Genomic DNA, 23,824 nt, shown 5'->3' with positions numbered 1-23,824 from the left:
ATTTAGACACAAATAAAGAACCTTCCCCACTCCAAGCAGTGATTTCAGTTAATCAGAGCTGTGTAAGGCCTCAAGAGAAACAACCATTCACAAGTATAATAAACTGGCCAAAAGTAGGTTTAATGCAGCCCTTGCCTGCAGTGCAGTACAAAGCGTGCAGGCTCTCTTGTATAAACCGTAATAGAAAATGACAGCAGAACATAGAGGATATTCACCTGTAGAAACCATATGAACACCAGGAGAACACTAGTGGAACATACACAAAGCACAACAACAGTAATGTTCATCAGACAGTAAAAATGAGTATCCAAAGCTTTTGTAAAAACCCATTTGATATCAAAAGTCTCAATGTCAGCAGCAGCATTCAACTGAACCCAACTCATGTCATCAGCGGAGCCGTTGTGACACTTCCCAGTAAATCAAAGAGTGAGGAATTGGTATGAAACAACACGGCTCAGAGTGGCACATCCTGAGCTGCTGCACATCTGAAAATCTCATACCGAAAAATAAATAACACTATTTTAAGCAGCATGAAAGCATCACCACCTTACGGGCTGGTCTCTGAAACGTAAACTTCGGGTTTATCTCACAGGGTTTACATTCCAAACGGGAGCTAGAAAAGGAAAAAGTAACATTTTTAGGGAAGAGAGAAAAGCAACGCAGGCAGATGGATCCCACTGCCCTGTGCAAAGCCGAGCCTGAGCGAGGAGAACTGCAGACCCACACCTGCCATTCAGATTTAGGTACAAAGAAAATACACGGCACAAGTGCTCCAAGTGACAGTGACTCACCTGCACAGGGTCCAAAAACCACCACAGACAGCTGAAAACTGTCCATATTTTAGCTGATATATTCAGGAGGAAGAGGAAGGCCTCAGAGGAAGATGGAAGAACAAGAATAAAGCTGCATGACAGTGGGTATGATCTGGGAGTTCATCACTGGGAAAGGAAATAAAGCATTTAGCAGGAACAGCACCAGAAGTGCTCTTGCGGAGCTCCAACAGACCAGTGCCTCTAATGAACCCCACTCCGCAAGGAAATGTTGTAACTGGTGGCTTCAGAATGAGTTTGTAAGTTTCTGTAACAAACCCCAACCTGACAGAACTGGAAAGATCTCAGAATCAAGGTATTTTCAAGTACTATAGATCAACTTCAACAGCTGGTACCACACAAGTCACTGAACAAAGAATGTGACCCTCTGAGTTAGTTAATTGTGGCTTACTAAGGTCAGCAGCACCTCCTTCAGCTGCTGATGGAACGCTCCTGTGATGGAGCCAGCTCTACAAACAGTGAATGTGCTCTTGCTGGCACAAGGACTGTGTGGAGGCAGTGGGTCTCTGAACCCACCTCAGCACATTGTCCTTTAGTTCTGACTTTGGGGAAAACCCAGTAAATTCTTTTTAACACCCCCCCGCCCCCCAACACTTACATTCATATTATGTTACAGACTTTATGCACCAGGTTTGGTAACTACCACTAGGTTGTGCTTTCAGTCCACATGAGCACATGGAGCTAACAACTACACCTAGTCTAACAGTCTGCTGGTTTGCTCCAGGAAGTAAACATTCATCCCTGCAGTGCTGCTGGGAAGCTTCCTGGTTCTCATAGCTACCTGCACTAGGTACAGCCCACTAAAACTACACAGGACTGCTTCCTCTATAATGGAATATAACCATATCCTACTCCAAAAACATGCTGTACCAACTCAGCAAGAGACAACACAGAGCAGCAGCGCAGTGCAGCTTATGGACCTCCTCATTCCCTGGACAGGACTCGCTGGCCAAGGAGGGGGCTTACCCACCCAATATTATCCATAGAAACATCAATGTGATGTTTTCTCTGCTTATTTAAGAGTTCAGTGTACCTGAATGTACATGGGTGAGAAAGGGGAGGGCAGGAGGTGGTCACTGGGGGTTGGTCACTTGGGAGCGTTACTCTGGAGTGCAAGGATGGGATGGTGGCAGCACAGCAAACCCCAGCGAGAGTGTTTGTTCCTCACTCAGACACATCCCTGCGGAAGAGCTGCTCACAGCAAGTCCTCACACAAAGGACACAAAATGGATTTGTAAAACGCTGCAATGCAACCCAAACAGGCCACAGGCAAGGCAGAACAGCCTGCACTTAGCCTGAACTCCAATGTGTATTCACTTGTTACCTGCAGCAGTGACTACAGACAGCCTGAGGAATTCCTGTTTTCCAGTGCATTTACCAGGCATAACTGACAGAACTTTACACATCCTGCATTTATCACATGCTTTGTATGCAACTTTCTTTCGGAAGCTAAGGAAACAAAAAAGTCCATTTAAAAAGTAAATGGCAGCCCACCACGGTGGCAGCACGGGTAGCAGGGGGTGAGGGCAAAACTATTGCCTGTACACTGCCCATATCTCTGTTAACAGCCTCTTCAAAGGCCAGAAACACCAACTGCAAGAGGCACAGGCCACCTGCAATTGTGTCTGTGGCATCAACAGGTTTCCACATGTTCTTCTGCCTCATTTTTACACCACTTTTGTATTTGTTTCCTGGTTCATTCTGGAGCTTTCAAACCCCAACGTATGACTGTTGATGTGAAGTGGTTCTGAAGATCTCAAACTATTTATTGTTTCTACCTGGACAGGAGTTTGCTATAACCAAGTGAGATGGAGCTGCTATTAAAGAAGGTGAAAATCAGCCATAACTAATTGCAAATAACGTTCCTACGTCACTTGGAAACCTTTAAAGCTGTTTCTAACTCTGAGCAGGAGAGCTGTGTTATCACGGAGACATCTGTTTTAAAAATAAGACAAAAATGGATCCTCTACTACCTGCTGAGCAGTGCTGCAGCCAGCAGGCAGGGATGCTGCCTGCACATCTCGTACGCAGCTCTTGTGCTGCTGCTGCCCGGCAGAGACACAGCACTGGAACAATGACACGGCTGTGACCAGAATCAAATCCAGCCAGGGCACAAGAACCTGCTCAGAGAATCCACACGGCTTCAGACACAGCTCATACTCCTACCTTAAAACCATGCTTCAGCTGACAGAACGAAACAGGAGGTCACCAGATCATCTTCCTGTTTCTGTATACGAGGAATTGTGAGTTTTAAAAGGCACAAATAGCACCTCTGTGGGTGCTAAATTCCTACACATTTCCTATTGTGTTTAGCTGCCATCCTTCTCTTACCAGCCCCCTCCAGAACATGTTTTGCTGGCAATGAGGTGATTAATTCTACTGCATCTTTCACTAAACACAGCTTAGGGTCCTCCAAGAGATTTACATTAGAAATGCAGGTTTAGACTGACAGGAAAAGCAGTTTCAGTGCTCAATAGCTGTTTGACAGAAACACCCATCAGATGTGGTTAGAGGGGCTGAAACAGGAACATCCAGAGTGCTCCCTGTGACTCTGAGAAGCCAGCATCATCTACACTCAGCCTGGGTGAGCCTGTCGTGAACTGACGTTGTAGTGAGGTCGTTGCCTGCCCTATAGCCAACTACAGAGGCTGATGTGCAAAATACCTGTGGTGCAGGGCATGGTTTACACCGGGTAGCTAAACATTCACTCCTATGGACAGAAAACCTGCAAGACTCTCCTGCCTCATAAACACATTTCCACCAGTAGCAGAGTAAACAGGAAAAGGGCTCAGTGCCTTTGTCACCAAACAAATACTTATCAGGTAATTTCTCCTGACATGCACAACTGCTGCTGCAGTCACTGTCAACACAATGAGCTGATAAACAAACACAAAACCAGGATAGAAAATGGGAACAAATGATCTTAAAGGCAGTCTACTGATACTTAAAGCATGCACCTAATTCACAGGAGTGATGGAGCTGCCAGCTCTGAATCATGCAGATAAAAAAAACCTAGGTGTAGAAAAATGTGGGTAATCCTGCAGCAAATCCTCAGTTCCAGTCCACAGACTAAACCCAGTGGTACATCCCTGACTGCAAATGGAGCCAAAGGAAGAAAAAACCCAACCACCTCAAGTGCTGAAAACCCTTCAAACCACCAACCAGCCCATGTACGTATGGAGAAGTTTGAAAACGTTCAATGTAACCATTGGCTCTTCAGCATTACGGGACTAAAACCACCCTCGTGAGGCATAAACTCCAAACTCTGCTGCTGGAGCAAAACTCTCAGTGCATTTCTAACTCACACGTTTAGAATTTACACCTTCCCCTGACTCCACAAACACACAAATATCCATCAAACACTGGTCCAGGAATGAGCTGGTATCGCAGCCCTAGGAATTAGCACGAGCTCTACTGTCTGCAGTTCCCTTTTGCATTTTAGGTGCCTGCAAGTAGGACTGGGCATAAAGGACGCTAGAACTCAAACTCTAAGACAATTACACCCCCCTACGGCCACAATATTCTTGACTCTCAATTCTGGCAATGTGTTCTATTTTCATACACAGCTGCACATGTATAATGCATGTTCAGCACTTTGTCTTTCAACACACTTGGATCCAACTGTCAATTTAGTGCCAAATTTCAGTGGGTCTGTCTCTCACTGAGTTGAACTGACTCAGAACTTTAAACGTGTCAGAAAATGCCACTTGTCAGAGCAGGCTGGAGAATCAGTCTCAAAATAAACACCATCCCCAAGAATACTATGGCTTCAAAGAACCTCAAGAACTCGAGTCCCTGATGTCTGCAGAACGAAAAGGCCTTTGAGCTGTGCTCAGGTCAGTATTTGTACACCTATTGTGAATAAAAAATATAGAGTATTTATAAAATAAAGAGCAGGCCAAAGCTGATTGGCCACAATCACTCTATAAAACTGTTCTGTTCACTCCGTAACTTAAAACTTAGAAAGCCTTGAGACATCTGGATGGCAGGATTCCTGGAGAAGCACTCTGGAATGCAGATTCCAATCAGATGATGCTCCATGATGTTTTCGCATCCTGAAGATCCACTTGTTTTCTGCCCCATAGAACTGAAGTCCTGGCCAAGAAAAGGGATGCTGACTCCTGAGAGGGAGGCTGGAATACATATACAGAAAATGTGCAGCTGTAAGTGCTGACCCGATGGGCACTGGAAGATGTCTAATCTATACCGGGACATTTCCACGCCATGTGGAATGACAGGGAAACTGCTGGGGTTTCAGTCCCTCCACAGAACGGCACCATTCAATCCCCACTACCTACATTAAAAATACTTCGGGATTTTTCTCTCAGTGGAAGAAAATGGAATCACATCTACAATACGCAAGAAGCCCATTAGGAAAAATCTGGGGTTGCCCTATTGGTGTGCAGAGCTGGGCAGTGGAGTACAGCACACTGCCACACAGTGCAGTTATTCAACAGCCCCAGGAAAGAGAGGGGAAGATCCCCTGACTGTTCCACCTTCTGCGAGCGGAGCAGCAGAGGAAACTCCATGAACCTCCACTGGGACCGAAACTTCCAGTCACTCTCCACTGGGAAAACATTTCCTGGGGAGTGAGGTGGACACAGCCTGTGGCTCACTGCCCAGCACGTGTGCAGGGCATCACCCTGCTGTTCGGAAAGCCAGGACAGATTGCAGAGCAGTGAACACTCTCGTAGCAGCATCTTTCCCAAACTGTATCATCTGTTCCTGTACCAAAGCTTCTCCGCAGTGAATAACTAACTAAATTAATTATAAGAGTAGCATTACAAGTTACTGCCATTTATTCCTAACTGTTGGCTGTTCACAGCTTCGGTTTCTTTCAAGACTGTATCTGCAACTTCCCACACTCTTCATGAATCACTGAACAGATTTCAAAGTGGCAAGAGTCGTTCCTGCCATGTTTACCAGAGCAGCTGCCAGGTTTGCACCCTCCCCTGCAAACAGAGCTGCTGGCTCTTGTGTTCACTGTGTCAACAGCCAGCCCAGGCCTCCAGGAGAGACACTGTTTTCTTTCAGGTTCTCTTAGACAATGTATTTCTGGGACAAGGAGAAATACTGGTGCAGCAACACCATAGTCAGGGGAACAGCCTTCAGTACGCTAACAGTGGCTCTGCCAGTGCATTTTCTGGTATGCTGCAGTTAAGAGTCAAACCCTGCCCAGCATCACCTGCCCATTTCCTGCAGAGCAGCTGTTTAAAGGTGATGAAGAAAGAAATACTGACCTTCCTGGACAAGCTTTATGTCGCTGCATGTTCAGACTGCTATGTCTCCCTTTCTATGGCAAGGGAGGAAGCTTCACCAGAATCTACAGAACAGAAATCAAAGTAGAGATAAGTAAATCTGTTTCCTCACTGAGAACATATTTTCCACCAAGTGTGGGAGTGTGTTTTTAAGCATTATTCCAAATAAAGACAACTGTTTGTCAGCGATACCTGAAGAGCAGTTGGTAAACTAAGATTACTCCGTTACTGGCTTTACCTATTCATAACTGCATCACAAGCTTTAAAGCCACAAAGACAAGATCCTTCTGTTTTAATGGAACATTTCAGACCTTAAATAGGATGAGCATTAATAAATCTGAAAACTATCCAAATTACCATGATTGTGGAAGCAAATGTTTCCAGTCTCTGGCTACGAAATGGAACAAAAACCTCCCCACAATATTTTGCTCCTTACATGAAACGATAAAAGCACAGAGAAATGTAACAGTAAAGAGTCATTAAACTAAGCTTGGCTCCACCTAACAAAAATCATCAGTGAATGGATATACATAGAAAGGTTTTTTTCTAACAGGATATGTGCTCCATGGCGTAAAAGGTGTGTTTTACATTTCAGAAGCTGATCAAACCTAATGTACAAACATGCTGGTTCACCTGGAACTGCTCCCAGCACAGTGATCCTTCTATGGAAGGAAGGAGGGGTCATTTCTAGTCAGTGTTTCTCTGTCAAGTTGGAGCTGATTAAGCCAGCACAAGTTTTTGATTAGCTCTTGTAATGCACGCATTCGTCACTGCAGGTTGAGATACAACCAACTCCCTTCACTGGTACCTTACCATGAGGTTCTTCATCATTTCCATCATCTTCCCACTGCTCTTCATTTGCTAGGAGAGGATTCTGAGCTTCACACAAAGCTCTCATGGGGAAAAAATGCCCATCGCCCTGGCTGCATGGAAAAGGCAGAGGAAGACGCTGTGAAAAGCAGCCAGGGGCTCTGAGAGATGACAATGTCTACACATCTTATCCGCAGACAGCGTTTTCTGTCACCTCTATTTCCCATGTTTACTTAAAATTAGGTCTCGACAAGTACTGGGTTTCTATGTTGTGGCAGCTCAGATACCAAGTTTTACTGGTGGGGAGTTGTGGCCCTCACTTCCTTCAAGCTCTCTGGAGAATAAAAGTTCAAACCCATAGCCTGGAATTAAGTAAATTTTAGCAGAACTTAAATGTGCCCGACTTGATCCAGTCATTCGGATACAGGAAAAATAAATAAAGGGAAAAGAGTAGTGAGGGGGGAAATAAGGAAAGCATTTCTGTGGAAGGAGCAATTTAAGGTATAAATTCTAAGGTATAAATCTTACCAATTTATACCATAGACCCTTGAGGGCAGACACTGCACTCTGTGTTTGAATGACACCCAATAGAAAATGGCCCCAATCTTAGTTAGATGTTACTGGAAGACAAAAGAGCCACTTCCCTCTGACTTAAACTGTACACTCTGCCAAATAGAAATGTGTATCTGGGTATCAAACAAGAGTCTGAGAGCATGTTCAAATTCACATCACAAGTAACAAAGTTAAACCCCAGCTGTTGGAGCTTGATGTGTGCCCACTGCGTTCCCTAACACCCAGCAGCACAGACAGAGGAACTCTGAACAGAAGGGCCTTTTTCCTCTGATGCTTTAAGTGTTCCTCCTGTGATAACTATGCACACTATCTATAACATGCCTCTGAAAGTACTCAAGCGCTGCCTCTCATGAACAGAAAGGGTTTTGTGCTGACCCTTTCCCTTTAACTATACTTAAAATTGGAAAACAGGCAGCAGTGGACACTTAGAACTCAGCACTGACTTGATCATTACTTACCTAGAGGCAATTGGTAGCAACCAGAGCTTCTTTTCTTCTCCAAACACTTGCTGAAGGTTCTTTACGAAGCCAAGATTGAATCCATTTTTATCTGGGCCGTTTTGAAACACAGGAGCTGAGAAAGCCTCTGCACACAGACACAGTATCAGTGGAAACAATGAAACTCAGTGGCAAACACTGCGAAACAGGATTGTTCAGGCTGTAGCCATTTACAGACAACATGGTCTAACAGGTTAGGAACTAGCATGACAAAGATACAAAGTTTGACAATAACACTTCTTCATTTTGCAAGTCTAGGAAGACTTTCGCACTGAAGGGAGGAGTTTGGTCTTGCAACTGAACCACGTGGAACAGCCAAACCAACCCACACTGTGTTTAATCCAGGGAGCAGAGGTAAAAATGAGCTCCACTCATCTCACAGCAAATGCAGTTGTACAAATGCATAACCTTGTTATAAATGGACTTTTACATTTAAGGCTGTCATTTCCCTAATGAAGCCTTTATCACACCACCTATAAACCACCTCATTTGAAGTGACAAATTTCTGTAGCATTGTGCCAACATCTCAAATCTTCCTCCCCTCAAAACCAATGGGACTTTGGGTGTGTCTTACTTCAGAAAGTAAGACCCAAGAGCCTTACCTAGAGTGGATCTGTTTCTACTAACGAGCCAGCAGTGGTAGCCAAACAGAAACATAAGGCTTACGAAGAACATGACTGCCACAAAGAGAAGGAAAAGGACGTGAAATTTGGAACGTCCATTAGTCAGTTCACCCTGGAAAGAAAAATAACACAAACCAAGTGATAGGAACAAATAAAAGCTGGAGAGTCTTAGTTCCTAGAGAGAAAGAGATCCTCTAAAAGTCCTGTTTGGAGCTCTCAAAGTTGTATGCACAAATGTAATTCACAATGGAAAGCCAGAAGAGACAAAGAAATGATCTGGCTCATTTCCCCTCTCATAGCCAAAGCAGTGGCGGTTTTGAGTGACTAGCCAGTACACAGAATACCAGTAAGTTAATGCAGAGCAAAGTTCAGTTGCTTAAGCACAGTCACACAGAGTTAGCATCCGAGAGGACACAAAAAACTACAGACCAAAGGCCATGCTCTTTTTGGGGCTGTCTGTTGGCATTGCTTGTGTGCGAACAATAACGGGTAACTAAATAAGAAGTGTACTTCATTTCAGTCGACTTTTAAATTGAGAAAGGAGTCATACACGGATTAGGAAATGAACAAGGTGTTTTGGTATTATTCAGGGAATATGCACAGATCAGTGCCAGGATGTTCTGCTTGGATACCAAAGACTCTGAGATACATCCATGCAAATACAAGAGGAGGAAAAGGATGTCACTTCTTGGCTAGAGCTAACTCTAGAACCTGAAACTCCTGAAGTCTATTTGCTTCTCACTTTGTGCATTTCACACATATAATGGGAGTTAAATTCAAAAAAGGGCCCAGGAAAATGCCTTACAGGAGAAATAACCTCCATAGACTGACAGCAAAGAGGTAGCAAGAACGACTAAACCCCACAAGAGGCACAGGATATGAAAAAGTAATTGAAGTTTGTGACTTACTGTCCAGTACTTAATGAAATACTTGAAGACTGTGGCAGCAATATACAAGCAATACAACAAAGAGTAGGCTAAGAAGAGTAGAAAGAATTTGTAGTTAGAAAATCCAATGCAGTTATTCACCCTAGAGAACAAAAACAAAGTTGCAATCAGGATACGTACAGCACACACTTGTAACACAATGAGGACTGCAATTTAGGGCGGTTGGTTATTAAAGCCTCTTATTCACACAACACAATCACGTCAATGAAGAGCTCCCCTTAGTGGTCAGTGTGAAACAGAACTGAAGTCTCCGCTTTCCACTTGCAGACTTCCTGCTGTGCCAGGGAAAAAGCAGAGTTTGTGTTCTGGAACTGCTCTCAAGTTGGTACCACCGGTAAATCTGTCACAGAGGCAGCTTCAGTTACTCACGGCTGTTTCTTGCCTGCAAAGTTAATCAGACCTGGGGGTTTCTCTGTTACTTCATTCATCTGCAAAACTCAGCAGTCAGACTCCCCACTGCTGGTTTGCTCACACACAGAGCAACCAACCCCACGTTTGATTTCTGCTTCTCCATGCACAGAACAACTCTCCAAAAGAACAAGGGAATGCAGGAAGTAACAGCAGGTGTTTGTCTCAAAACCCGGATTTGAAAGACCCTCTACAATTCCGGATGATCAGGGAGGTTCAGGGGGGACAGGTTTGTGTTGCTTCTGATTTCTGAAATCTTCCTTCTCAAAGAAAAGAAAAGGAGAGGTTTAAGAAATCTAGTGGCAGGGATTCTCCAAAAGTATAGAGCTTAATTCACCCATGCACCGTTCTACACACGCTGTCTCTGAACACGCGTGGGTGCAGGCGGCAAACAGTATTGCTGAAAGCAACCACCAACTGCATGCTGAAACCATTATAGATCAAAAGTCAAAAGCTATAATGAAGTCCCTTTAAGACGGGAATAACAGTCAAAGAGTGGATTAGCAGTTGGATTTTAAATTCTGTCAACATAACAGTGTTTTTACACACATGAACAACCATGAATGATTTGGCTTTCAAAATATCAAACACTTTCAGGCTATTTCAGAGTGTAGCTATTTTCTAACTTTCCCAACACCAAGAGGTGCATGGTCTGAAGTGAAAGAGGCACAAAGACACTGTTCTCTGGAAGAAATACATTAAAACAGCCTCTCTTTTCAGCAAACTACAAGCCAGTATCTAGGACATACCATGGGCAGTGATGATCCATTTTTAGCACACATCTGCAAAAGGATAAAAAGGAAAAATTGAAGGTTTTTGATTGGTACTTAAGTGCCAACTGCAGATCAACAGCAAAAGCCTCTGGTTTTAGAGAATCCTACATGACACAAACTCAGGGTGATGCAGTCTCTGGGCATTTTTTAAGGTAGGTATCATTTTAAGATGGAATATTTATTACTTTTCCAAGATCAACCAATGTCCTTGGTACTCTGCAAGGTAACACAACATGAAAATGATTTCTGCTGTGTAAGGCCTATATTCTTCAGAAAACACCACAGGTAAAGGTCTGGAATATTAAAACAAATTAAATATATATTAAAAAAAGTCAGATCATATTTTATTTTAACCTGCCCAGCTTAATCTGTGGATTTGCACTTGCTGGCATTGCTTTTTAGCAATTTAACACTGATGCACTCGCAAGGTGTGGGAACTGCAAACACTTCAGGGCCACAGACAGAAATGTCGCTGCTAGTGCTGTCACACACTGTCACTGCTCTGCAGACTGCAGCTGGCCCAGAGGTACAAGGGTACTTGTATGTGTAGAGGCCCAGCCCATTCGCATAACTTAGCGTTGACTATTCACTTCAGTGACAAACCACCCAGTAACTCACATTGCACAAACAGTACAGTGGTGACAACGATCAGGCTTTATCAGCTGGCACCGATCACAGAACCGAATACCTGAAATTAGAAACGTATTAATACCAAGGAACAAAGCTGTTCTTTTCCCACAGTAGTTAATATTCCCCTCATTTCCTAACGATTCATATTCTTTCCTCTATCCTTTCAAAAGATCAGCGCATTTGCAGCCAATTTGTGCTGCCAGGTTGCAATCAGAGAAGCAAAGCTCATAATTCTTCTGGAGGCCTGCAAATGTGAGGAACAATCCTCACTGCAAAGCGTGCAACAGCTTCAAAGTGATAAAGCAGAATTGTATACTTCTCTCTGGCTTCCACACTTAATAAGACTTTACTACATTCCATTTGGATAATTGTCTGTACAGCAGTTCTTTACCTCAGAATTCTTCATCTGGGCAAGAGAAACAAATAGGGCAGTGCCTCCAATAGGAACACGGGTTTCTGTTAAGTTTTGAAAGGAGCGCAGTCTGCACTTGATCACCAAATAGGACCCAGAAATCTGCCCACAGAATTCTGTCCTGCAGTCCTTACCTGGATTCCATTGCGAGTAAAAACAGCTGCCAATTTTGTTATTCTATTACTAAAGGCAGACAACACACATAGGCATTTGAATGGTAAATACAAAGGAGAACATATTGCTTCTCAAAGGCAGCACCTGGTGCTCCACTGCAGATGAACAGAAGCATTCAGGGCTTTTTTGTTTTCCCAGACATAAAACCTGAGAGAAAAGGCTTTACAATTATTCACACAAGAGTTACTCAGCACATGCAGTGGCATTAGGAACACCCTGTGTGTCAGCCGTGTCATCTGCACTGCCAGCACAGGCCACTGCAGCATGTGTGATCAGAGAACAGAGCCGCTGCTCAGCCCACCTCCGCTCCCCGTCCTCGTGTACACCGGCAGCCTCCTTGCAATTTCAGCCAGAATCTGCCTCTGCACCTCCGGCCTTTCCTCATTTTCATAACGCTCTTGGTCAGCATAGGACATGTGGTACTGGAAGAAGGAATGAGAAGAGCAGTTACCCATGGGTAGCAGAGAGAGTATTTCAAACACAGGCAGATTTAGCAACATTTTCCCTCCCACTCCTTCTAATGAGATTAATCTAATGTGAAAAAATGTTTTTTTTTTAAGAAGATGAAGAGACAGTAAGTGCTGGACAGCCAGAATACGATGTGATGCATCAGTAAGAAACAGGAAAGGGAAATTAAGCGTCACAAACCAGCGTACTAGAAGTACTACTACGGCTGCCTTAGATTACTGTTTCTTATGAAGAACACTACTAACCATGACAAGGTCACTTCAGGCACTTCCCTTGCGAGCAAGAACCTGTCTCCAGCCATAATTCTGTATTTCCAAAACTGGGATTAGTTGTTTTTTATAAATTTACATTCTTGTAACTAAGATGTGCTTACAGGCAAGTACATCTGGAGTGCCACACAAACACCAGCCCCACTCCATTGCTCCAAACACAGTGTTCTATTAGTATTTCAGAGGGAGGTAAAACTAAATGCAAAAAAATCCACCAACATGAACATGAAAAAGTAACTATTCAGTAGAAAAAGAACTGAAACAAACGTCTGCCTGTGCTCAAACCACTAAATCATACCCTTGTCCTAAAATAAGCCACCTATGTTAGAAAACAATAGCAAACCCTTAACCAAACTATTAATCATTAAACACTCTGAACACCATGAAGAGTGACAACCAAGCTGAAGGTCCTTACTCAGGAGCTGCAGTAAGGCCAGCTGAGGGAAGGTGCTCAGGATTTGGCTTGCAACTTGGTAAATGCTTAGAGATCAATGACTATAAATATGTACATTAATCATCATCAATCCTGCTATTCTCAACATGAAAACTCCTACCAGCTCCTGGAACACCTGGAAAGGCAGCTTTAGAAGCCAACACTGTCTCTGATTTAAATCATGCTCTTTGGGGCATTACAGGATTCTCAGAACAGTAAATTACTCAATTTTTACGGACAACTCCAGGTCACTTTCCATCTCTTTAGGAAATCCAGTCAGTTGTTCAAATCAATTAGAACAAGTGCTCCATTCTGCAATGAATGACAAGTGCTTGGGCTCTTACCTTTTTACCTGGCTGCACCGGGAGAGTAAAAATAGACTTCCAGTATGTCCACACAAAGAGCACAAAGAGAATATGGAATATTATAAGATAGGCCACTAAAAAGAAACAAAAACAAAACAAACAACAAACAAAACAAAAACAGAAACAATGATTTCTTAAGCAAAAGTTTCATTCATGATGGGTATCATTCCAATCTTTCATAACAATGACCAAAAAATACAGGAGAAGAAGTTTTACAGCACTGACCAGTATTAGAACAGAGCTAAACCCTGTGGTGATGGGGTCAGTGGCATTTCAGAGCTCTGTGGCTGCAGTTAGGGGTCACCTATCTCACAAGCCTCCACCTTCTTCACCTTATCTGCTTCCATGGGTAAGAATACAGCTGTAACACTGGGAAAGACAGGATTCCTGCCTCTCCCCATATCCCAGGCACAGGCAAAGCAGAACCGGCTGGTGCCGAGCAGCATACAGGTTAATACTGCAATACTCCAGCATCTCTAAATTTGGGGCTCAGTTGCTGCTAAATGCACCTACAAGCACCGTACTGTATTATTAGGCTATTGTCCACTTGTGCAGTGCATTCTTCACTACTTGAGAGCTGAGAAACGCTTCAGGACAGCTTTACATCACCAGAAAAATAATCACATCTCTTCTTAAACATCTTTCAGATTTACCACAGTTGACACCATAAAACAAATCAGGAAAACATCCCTCAAACTGAGCCAAATGGGTCTTGTGATTACTGAGGAAGAACTGTAATCCACCAGACACAAGATTATCACATGAAATCCAGCGTGCATCAGAGTCATGTCATTTCAAAGTGCAAACTTGATTTCAAAGCCTTTGGCCATAAGCAGGCATACTGAAGTTTAGAAAACCAAAGGACAGCAAACCTACAGCTACACAGACCATGTGATTATTCTCTAATACTCAACTCACTAAGACATTATCAAACAGCTACCACAGTTTTATTCAAACACACCATTTAATCGCAATAACAACACAGTTTTTCCCCCCTTTCATTTAAGTTTCAAATTCTAGAAATTAAGATTAAAGTAGCTACTATTAGTGGAAAGAGAAGTCTAAAATCCAAGCAACTTCTCAGGCAAGAGTGCCTGTGTGAAAATGTAACTGGTAAAAAGGCCAAACACAGCTTTGAGACCTTCTATGGGGACGGACGACCATCTGATACGCCTCAAGAAATGCAATGGGTTGTGTGAATGATTTGTGATTCAATGGTAGCTCATCAGCATGCTCTCAAGTTTGAGATGTTATCCTTATACCACATGTAGGTGGAGCTCAGTCATTTCCAAATCAATATGTAAGGAGATGAATCTTGCAAAAGGTTTAATTTTGTTGATAAAGCAACACAGCAGCATGTTAGAGGAAGCTGACCTGGAGATGCACTGATAGATTAGGCAGCTAATAGCTTCCTTCTGCTGAGCAATCATTAATAGCATGCTTCCTACAGTTCCTCTGTAACAGTTCCAACTATTAGGGCAGCTCTATAGGAGGAAGAGAATTTACTTGATGCAGCAATGTGGAGCATCTCTAAAGCATCAGCTGGCATTGCTGGTGGTGCATGGGTATACACAGACATACACAGCTTTTCCTGAAAAAGGGATAAGGGCCTCTTACACCAAGACTAAACTGGGGCATTTCAAATACACCCAGAAGTTACAGCATGTCTAACAGTGCATGCTGTGTGCTTCACGAGTGTGAAATTACAGGAAGGAAACACTGAAAGGGTGTGTAGGTATAAAACAATCGACAGAAAGTGCTTTTGCTATTCTACCTGGAACATTTGTGAATCTTTTTACACAAGCACTGAATGTCAGTAGTAAACTGAATGCACATACCTTTTTCTACTGGGTTGCTCAGAGTCACTGTAAGAGAAAAAAAACCACATGTAAACAGAGCAAAGAGGATTCCCAGAAAAGTCTGTGAAAAATAAATAACATTTCTATCTGAAATACAGCCATTTTGAGGGAAAAAACTTCAAATTCAACAGACAGAAAGAAAGCCCAAAGTTTAGCACCAAATCAAAAGCATTTGTTACAATTCCTCTGCCCATGCAAATGACACCCACAAGATGTTCCATAACTGCTGCTTATGATGTATTTTCCCTTGTTACAAAATAGATTTTCTTATATTTGTACACTGGAAATAAGACAAAGAAATCCACTTGTGACACCATTACCAGGGCTCCTCTAGCAACTGTCTCTGTGCATGTACTTACAAGCACATACTTGTAGCTTGATCCTCGATAGCAGCAGTGCCCTGATGCATTTCTGCATCAGCATAAATTACAAATGCTCTTAGTCAGCAACAAAGGATACACTGTAATGACTCCATTATTTTTACACTTCCTACTAATGGAGTTTTTACAACCTCTCCCAACTTTACAGCTGGAACATCATAGGAACAGTGCCTACTAACAGAACCACTTAGAGCAACCCCAAAGGCCACATTGCTCAGTGTGTGCTGCTAGTGATTATTTTAAAAGCCATCATCTAAGTTTAATTGACAAGAAAAAGACATCTTGAACTGAAAATGGTGCAGTTCTGTGGTTTCTTGACAGAATACTGCTTGGAAGACAAAGACTGTTGTCAGGATGGGAGCCCCTTATATCAAGCCTTAAATCTAATGGTTGTGACTGAACCAGAGGCAGAGTAATCTGACAAAAATAAGACTTAAAAGATATGTGAGACTGCACACAGCAGTGGTGACCCCGCCAGCAGCTGTTAGGCTGCACAGCTTTTCACTTCCACTGTAGAGCCAGTGCCTGGGAGGAGACTCTATCACCTTACTTGAACAACAAACTGGGAAAATGTAAATCAGAGCAGGACCCAAGAGGCCCTGCTCTTGCTAATGACACTAGCTTTTCTTTAAACCCTGCTAACAAACCATTTTGCTCTGTGAGCTCTATGATACACAACAATGAACGTGAAAAGACAGACCAAATATTTGCCATGCCTCTGCGTGCCCAACTTCAGATGAAGGAGGCTGCTAGGAAGCATCTAGATTTCCTTTGGTTTGCTCCAAATCAAACTATGAAGAGTATAACTCTCCACAAACACTGCTTGGTTCCCTCCTGAAGCACATGTCACTCTTGCAGCATGGCCTTTCTAAGGATTTTACATGAGAAAAGAGCAAACCCCTGAATAGAAAGTATATAAAAGGTTTTATTGCAGGACTCTGGGTCATGGTTCTCACTGTGGCAGCAACCACCAACCAGACATGAAATCACAGCCTCCTCTGGAGTGTCACTTGCTGCCCATACCACTCAAAGTTTAAAACCCACTATCATGAGCTACCTCCAGGACTTCACCTTCACAGTACTCTCAGTCCTCAGCAGCCTGCACAACTGAAGATGAAAATCAAGAATCCAAACACGATCTATTTACACCCTTGCAACGGGAATATACAATGAACTGGAAAAACACAATGGGAACCTGTAATAAAGGAAGCCAACACATGAGGAAGCCTTCCTATGTTAGAAATGTGAGAGAATGTCCTCAGAGATGGTTTTCAAGTAACTGCATATGCCAAGAGTTACTGTTCAAACCCTAAAATAACATCGTCATTTCACTTCTGTGCAGAAAACCTCCTCCAGACGCAAAGAAAATGCACAAGAGAGAAAGATGGGGCAAAGAAACAGACGGGTGTGGGCAAGGGAGTGATTCTGAGCTGTGATTCCAGGCACGGAGAGGAGCTCCTGCCAGCTCAAGCAGCACTTGCAGAACAACACAGGCCCAAACCACACGCTCAGCTGAGTCTTTTCTGATAGCTACACTGAGACTTGGAGTGAGCAGGTGTTAAATGTTTCTGCACTTGGGCAGCACTGCAAACAGCACAAAAGAGTGGCAGCAGCTCAGGAAAATACCCTCTTTTTCCGTCACAGGTTCTGATTGACAGCTACATGCACCTTGGAGTTACCATTCCATGTGAATTACTGGAAGAAACCACCCAAGTTCATGGAGATGAGACCTCAAGTCCAAAGTCAAGCCAGGAAACAAATGCGAGCTGCAGAACAACCCTGCTGCAGCTCTGGCACTGGGGAGCATGGGAGGCGTATGGGTGGTGCCCACAGGTGCAGCCAGTGAGGGCCACTGAGGCTAATTAAGGCTAATTAATGCAGATTAGCCCCATGTGTGAGGTGAGCAGCCCTGGGGCCAGCAGCCGCTGAGCTCAGCACCATCTCCCTGGGGAATGGTCGAGGAAAAGGGATTTTAAATTGAGACTAAAAGCTTAGGTGATGTTTAAGGTCCCTTCCAACCCAAGCCATTCTGTGATCCCATAACACAGCTCACAACCTCAGAGATGGAATAAAATGTCATGAAGTATTTGGGAGGTTTGCCAAGCTGCCAATTAAAACAGATCAAAGAGACGCATTTCATTTTAGTCCCCATTAAGAAACAACAGGTCTCACTGCTTTGGCAACCCTAACAAGAGTCTGATTTAAACTTGCTGTGCAGCACCAGAGACCAGCTCTTTCCATAGAAACCTCTCAAACTGTCTGGAGAACGCTGTCTTCCTTTCTCTGGCTTACCCTGTCCTGAGGAGGAAGAGCACCAGGCTCCTCCTCACCACTGCAAAAGTCCAAGCTACCAGCTTTCCTCTCCACCTCCACCAGACCTTGCAACCCTTTCTTCTAGTAACAGGTTTCTGCACACACATTAAGCCAGAATATGCCAAACAGAAGAACGTCTGCACTTACTATAGAGTTCAATTGTTCAACTATGCAATTACTAGCCTGTACCAAAATCTTCCTTTCTAAAGTTCAGTGGTTTTCACGCTGCTGTACAAGGTTCTTTGACTCATGACTGTGATTTAGCATAACCTCTTTGCTTCCTTCTCAGAACACAACAAGGTGACTTCAGCTCTGGGAATACACCGATTTTTGTTACTGATTAAACCAAAAATCACATCACATGGCAACAACAGGGACGTTCACTGTGGTATAAGCCTCCCAGACAAACGTCACTTCCCCCGGCTGACATGAGAACACACAATACATGGACTCATGACTAAGGAACCCACAAGACCTGTCCAGCCCTGCCAGGATACAAATCCTATGGAAAGCCAAGGCAGCACACTACAGAAACCCCACTAAGTAATCCCACCATGGCCTTGACTTGTACCAGCGTGTTTCCTCCCACCCACCCCATCACCTCATTACCACCCAAGCAGGGTCACGTATAACAGAATCCCAGACTGATCTGGGTTGGAAGGGATCTTTAAGCTCATCCAGTTCCAGCGCCCTGCCCCAGCCAGGGACACCTTCCCCCAGCCCAGGCTGCTTCAAGCCCCGTCCAACCTGGCCCCTATCTTAGGGAAGCACGGAAACTGCTCCCACCTCCGGACACTCACCCTTACCACAAGTCAGGGGCAGCGGGGCCCTGTCGTGCTCCGGACCCACTTCAGCACCATCCGGCCCCGGGGCAGAGCAGGGTCCCCCTGCCCGCGGCCCCGTCCCGGCCTCACGCACCCCCCCGTCCCGCCGAGCGCTCACCCAGGCACAGCTCACAGACATAGGCGTAATAGGACCAGAGCACGACGAGGGCGATGATGAGGACGGGCAGCCAGGCGAAGGCGCGCTGGCAGCACCGCAGCCCCCGCGACACAGCCATCTTCCACCACACCGGGGCCGCATCGGCCATCGGCTGCTCGGGCTGAGCGGGAAGGGAGACGCTCGGTGCTCGGTTGAGCGGCCTGGATGGCAGCGGTGGCGCTGGATTGGGTGCGGCGCGGCGCTTCGGCGCCCCCTGGAGGGGCGGGGCAGTGGCTCCCGGTGCGTCCCAGTTCAAGTTGATAACGTGGTGCTCGGTGTTTCGTGGCGCAGTGCGATAAGGGGTTCCCGTCCCAGCTGGAAGTCCACCAGCCTTTCCTTCCACAGTAGCATCCCCGTGGTGTTTCACGTGTCTGATGGACTCTGATGTTCTTCCTCTGCCTTCTGACTGATGAATCTTTGATCATCATCATCATCGAATCCCATGTTGGAGGGACCTCAAGGGTCATCTGGTCCAACCTTTCTAGGCTCATGGGGAGGGGGTTTGGAACTAGATGATCTTAAAGTCCTTTCCAACCCAAACCATTCTATGGTTCTATGATCTAGACTAAATGTCCCAGCACCATGTCTCTCTACAACTACCTGAAAGGAAGATGGAGTAAAGAGATGGCTGGTCTCTTCTCCCAAGTAACAAGTGATAGGACAAGAGGAAACAGCCTCAAGCTGCACCAGGGGAGGTTTAGATTGGATATTAGGACAAATTTCTTCACCAAGAGAACAATCAGGCATTGGAACAGGCTGCCCAGGGCAGTGGTGGAATCACCATCCCTGGAAGTGTTCACACACTGTGTAGATGACATGGGTTAGTGGTGGCCTTGGCAGTGCTGAGGGAATGGTTGGACTTGATGATCTTAAAGGTCTTTTCCAACCTGGCTGATTCTGTGATTCTGTGTCCAGCTGAATCTTGAAAGCGTCCAATGTTGGGGAACCCACCAATATACTGGGGAGATAATTCCAATGGATAATTGTTCTCATTGTGGACAATTCTGCTCTGTGTCCAGCGAGAATCTCCCCAGGAGTAACTTACACCCATCAGCCCTCGTCTTTTCCATGTGAATCCCTGTAAAAAGAGAGTCTCCGTCTTTGCAGCCACCCTTTAAAATCTGGAACAGGGGGATAATGTCTTCCCTGAGCCTTCTTTTCTTATGGCTGAACAAGCCCAGCTCTCTCAGCCTTTCCTCACACAGCGGCCTTCTCAGTCCTTGGATCATCTTTGTCGCCCTTCTTTGTACCCTCTCCAGTCTCTTCACATCTTTTTTGCAGAGTGGGGACCAAAACTAAACACAGTATTCCAGCTGTGGCCAGAGAAGGACCAAGCAGTATGATGATTTCTTTATCTCTGCTAGTGATGCCCTTGATGTTCCCCAGCAACCTGTTGGCTTTCTTTGCTGCAGCAGCTCACTGCTCTCTCCTATTGAGTTTGTGTCCACCAGGACCCCAGGTCCCCTTCCACAGCGCTGCTCCCAGCCGGGCAGATCCCAGCCTGTGCTGTACTATTAGATTATGTTTGCAGGACCTGACACTTGATACGCTTTGTACCAAAACCCCTTTCTATCAGTAATCATCCAATTTTGTACCTTGTTCTGTAAAGCTTATCTTGCTTCTCCTGTAGGATAATCCTGTCCTTCTGTTCTGACACTACCAGCTTCATGTTGCTCTCAAAGTACCTGAGCATAAACCTTGGTTACTAGTGATACACATGGGAAGATCAGACTCAAGACAACCTGTGAAAGGAAAGGAGGATCCCCTCCAACAACCCAGTAACATAGCAGTTAACGTAAAAAAAGAAGAAAAAAGACCATGCCACCCTCCCATCTGCTCCACAACCCCCTTGGAATTCCTGTAGGAATCCCCCTCATTTCAACATTCAGTAATGTGTTTTGAGTTAAGGCTTCAGTTAATTAAATCCACTACATTGCCTCTGTTAAGGAAATTAGTTTTCTCATCAAGAAAGTGTCTTATCTAACAGATTGCACTTGTGATAAAGCCCGGGAGTAATTCACCACTTTCAGTCACCCCCTTTGTTCATCAGTTTTTTTCCCCTCGGAAAACTTCCCTCATTGTTGGTATCAAACTCGCAGGCTGTGCTGCCTCTAGCAACCTTCTCTTTGAGTACAGGTATCACATTTGCCATTCTCCTGCCAAAATCCATGAGTTTAGACATCACCTCAGACCACACTTACTAATTCCATATTCAGTTCTTTCAATACTGTAAGACGGAGATGATCTCCAACCTGTGACTTCAAACATTTGTTCAGTAATGAGGTGATGTATCTTAACCTCTCCTCTGCCCTGCTCACAGTTTATATGGTCACTATTCTCTCCTTTGGGCTACTAAACTTTAATACAAACCCTCAACTTTTTGGCACTTTAGTTTTCTGTGTGTGGGACAGCTTAACCAAGCTGTGGATAGTCCCTGCTGTAGCAAAAGTGCTTTGCAGATACCATATGTTGGCCTGAGCTGTGTGTAACCCTAAACACGAAATCAGACAGCAAATTAGACTGTGAAATCCAGAGTCTACATATATATAACCCACAATCTTTCTATATATATGTATTTGTCAGAAAGAGATATGCTTCCTCTGGGGCATTCAGGGAGAGGATTCAGGACATGTACACTCAATATTTTGAGGCTTTGGAAGAGCAAGAATTCCTGCTTGCTTTCTCCTCCTTCCCACACTGCACAGACCCAGGAAACCAACGTTTTTACCAGCAGTATATTTTACAAACATCACTACATGAACCAAGTCAGAGAATCTCCTCTTCCAGAATCTCAGATCTGCCCATTGTATAGATGGGATGGGGCACATCCATGATACACAGTTCCTGCGTGTGTGTATATAAAGCTGGAAGGCAACCTCCCTGTCAGGCAGCCTTGGAGCTCTGCAGAAGTGAGCAGCTGTTTTCATATAATGCCTCTGTCAATAAAGTTAAGACTTTTTTTGTTCAACAGCCAGTTTAATGTGTTCAAAGATCCACATGGATTATCTTCAAAACTCTTTTGTTTCATGGGCTTCCAGGGGAGACTTAGTCATATAAACATGAGCTCATCTGAGCTAAGAGATTCCCAAGTACAGCTCTTTAAAACAAAAAGAATCATGCGACCTTGAAATCTTGTGATTCTTATAAGGTATTTTTTGCACTTGTGGTTCAAGTGAGAGCTCCTCATTTGAAGCTGCCAGCTGGAGTCAGAACTGGTATAAAGTGCCTTGTGCCCTTTTCAGACATCACCACTACAGATGTTATTCCAAAGAAATGTTGAATCTAAAGTTGAACTTGAGCCCATTTTACGAAGTAAAGTCTTCTCTGGATGTGCAGCCTCAGTGGGCTCCACAGCAACGACAGCAGTTGCAAGTAGTCTGATTCAAGACAGTGGTTTAGGAAGCAGTGGGATTATCCTAAGTGATATCTGTACCTTTGAGTTTCATTCTGCCATTCGCAGTTTCCCGCTAATGCACATCACACACAACTCTTGAAACAAAGCAGCAAACTTCTGCAGAGTTCAGAAAGCTCTGATTTCACCCGTACATGTGACCAGGTTGTTTGAAAGGACTGAGACTGCAGCTCTAAGGGAGGCAGGTAAGAAAACCAAGTACTTGCAGCTTGAGGGTGATTTAAACAAGGCTCATGTTCATCGGCTTTTTATCAAACCCCAACATTCTGGGTGCTCAAAGAGAAGAAGATGGTGGTGGCTCCCACTGCCACAGAGACTGGGCATCAAGAAGCACATCATACTAAGAGCTGTAGTCTGAAGACTAGAGTAAGATTGACACCAGCTAAGATGGCACTGGCTCACAGGACTAAAGAAATAGCTAAAAAGCATCAGGAAACAAGATTAACTCAGGAAACATACGCCAGTTTTGACACTTTACCTATTGCAGAAAACCCCAAAGGACCACGTGTACCACTTTCACCAAAATGCTGTCTTTCATATGAGAAAAAGCTCTTTAAAAATGACACATGGTAGAAAACACTTCGTTGTATTGCCCTGTAAAAACCACACAACTGGAAAATGCCATTCGTATTTCCCGTGCTGAACATGAAACCGTGCACAGATCACAGTATGCGTTTCACAATCACATTCTAATCCAGAAAATCAAAGCTGTGCAAGTTACTTTCCCCACTGTTCATTTCAAAATCTTGCTTAAGCTTGTAATACATGCAAGCCCTGAAGGTATGTGGAAAGATAGCTACAAAGCAGTCGCCAACAGTAATGAGCCAAACCTTGTGAAGATGTAACTTTTCAAACTGCTTTTAACCTAGTGTGTGTAAAATAAAGGTGTAGCCTTCTTTAATTGTCAGATCTATTTATATCTGGGTAGGTTACACATGGGTTTGCTTATCAGTGGCAGAGATTGGCAAGGAAATGTGATAATCCATGATCTAAGAAGGGAACCAAAGCCAACCTTGACTGGTGGCTGAGAGCCCTTTTTGATCTTGAAAAAGGCTTGTGGGCCTCAAGGCTGGCCTGTTTTGTCATTTATTGTAGGAAAACACAGCACCCCTCCCTGCCTTGATCCTATGTTGATAGGACTATCACATACCATACTTGTAGGTAAGTAGATAACACATCACAACACATGCTAAACCTAATCAGATCAGATTTGGGCTTTGTATCAAAAATGCTGCACCCCAGCTCCTGCAGACGAGTTAGACCAAGCTTTTCCAGAAAAATGGAAATTAAACAGCTGACTGCAGAGGAAAATAAGAGAGCTGGTCCAGAGAGTGGCCATGCAGAGCTCTAATTACCGATTAACACCTTGGCCATCATCTAGATCGTCGTGCGTTAACACAGCATGAACT

General features: G+C 44.3%; 1 protein-coding gene across 1 annotated transcript; it reads right to left on the bottom strand.

Annotated features, from left to right (window-relative positions):
- Positions 1–99: 99 nt before the first annotated feature.
- On the bottom strand, positions 100–19,112 carry ZDHHC15 (zDHHC palmitoyltransferase 15; the record flags this gene model as incomplete). The annotated part of the gene is made up of 12 exons (XM_080625114.1): positions 100–4,963; positions 6,071–6,153; positions 6,902–7,011; positions 7,930–8,056; positions 8,571–8,703; positions 9,500–9,620; positions 10,696–10,728; positions 11,338–11,407; positions 12,237–12,357; positions 13,450–13,544; positions 15,309–15,335; positions 18,965–19,112. 11 exons carry the CDS (start codon positions 19,110–19,112, stop codon positions 6,110–6,112), a joined length of 1,029 nt encoding a protein of 342 aa, XP_080481240.1. The 3' UTR covers positions 100–4,963; positions 6,071–6,109.
- Positions 19,113–23,824: the final 4,712 nt, after the last annotated feature.

Source organism: Psittacula echo (assembly GCF_963264785.1).
Source record: "Psittacula echo genome assembly, chromosome: 8".
NCBI lineage: Eukaryota > Metazoa > Chordata > Aves > Psittaciformes > Psittacidae > Psittacula > Psittacula echo.
The sequence above is the reverse complement of the archived record's forward strand: the minus strand, read 5'-3'. Positions and strand labels throughout refer to the sequence as shown.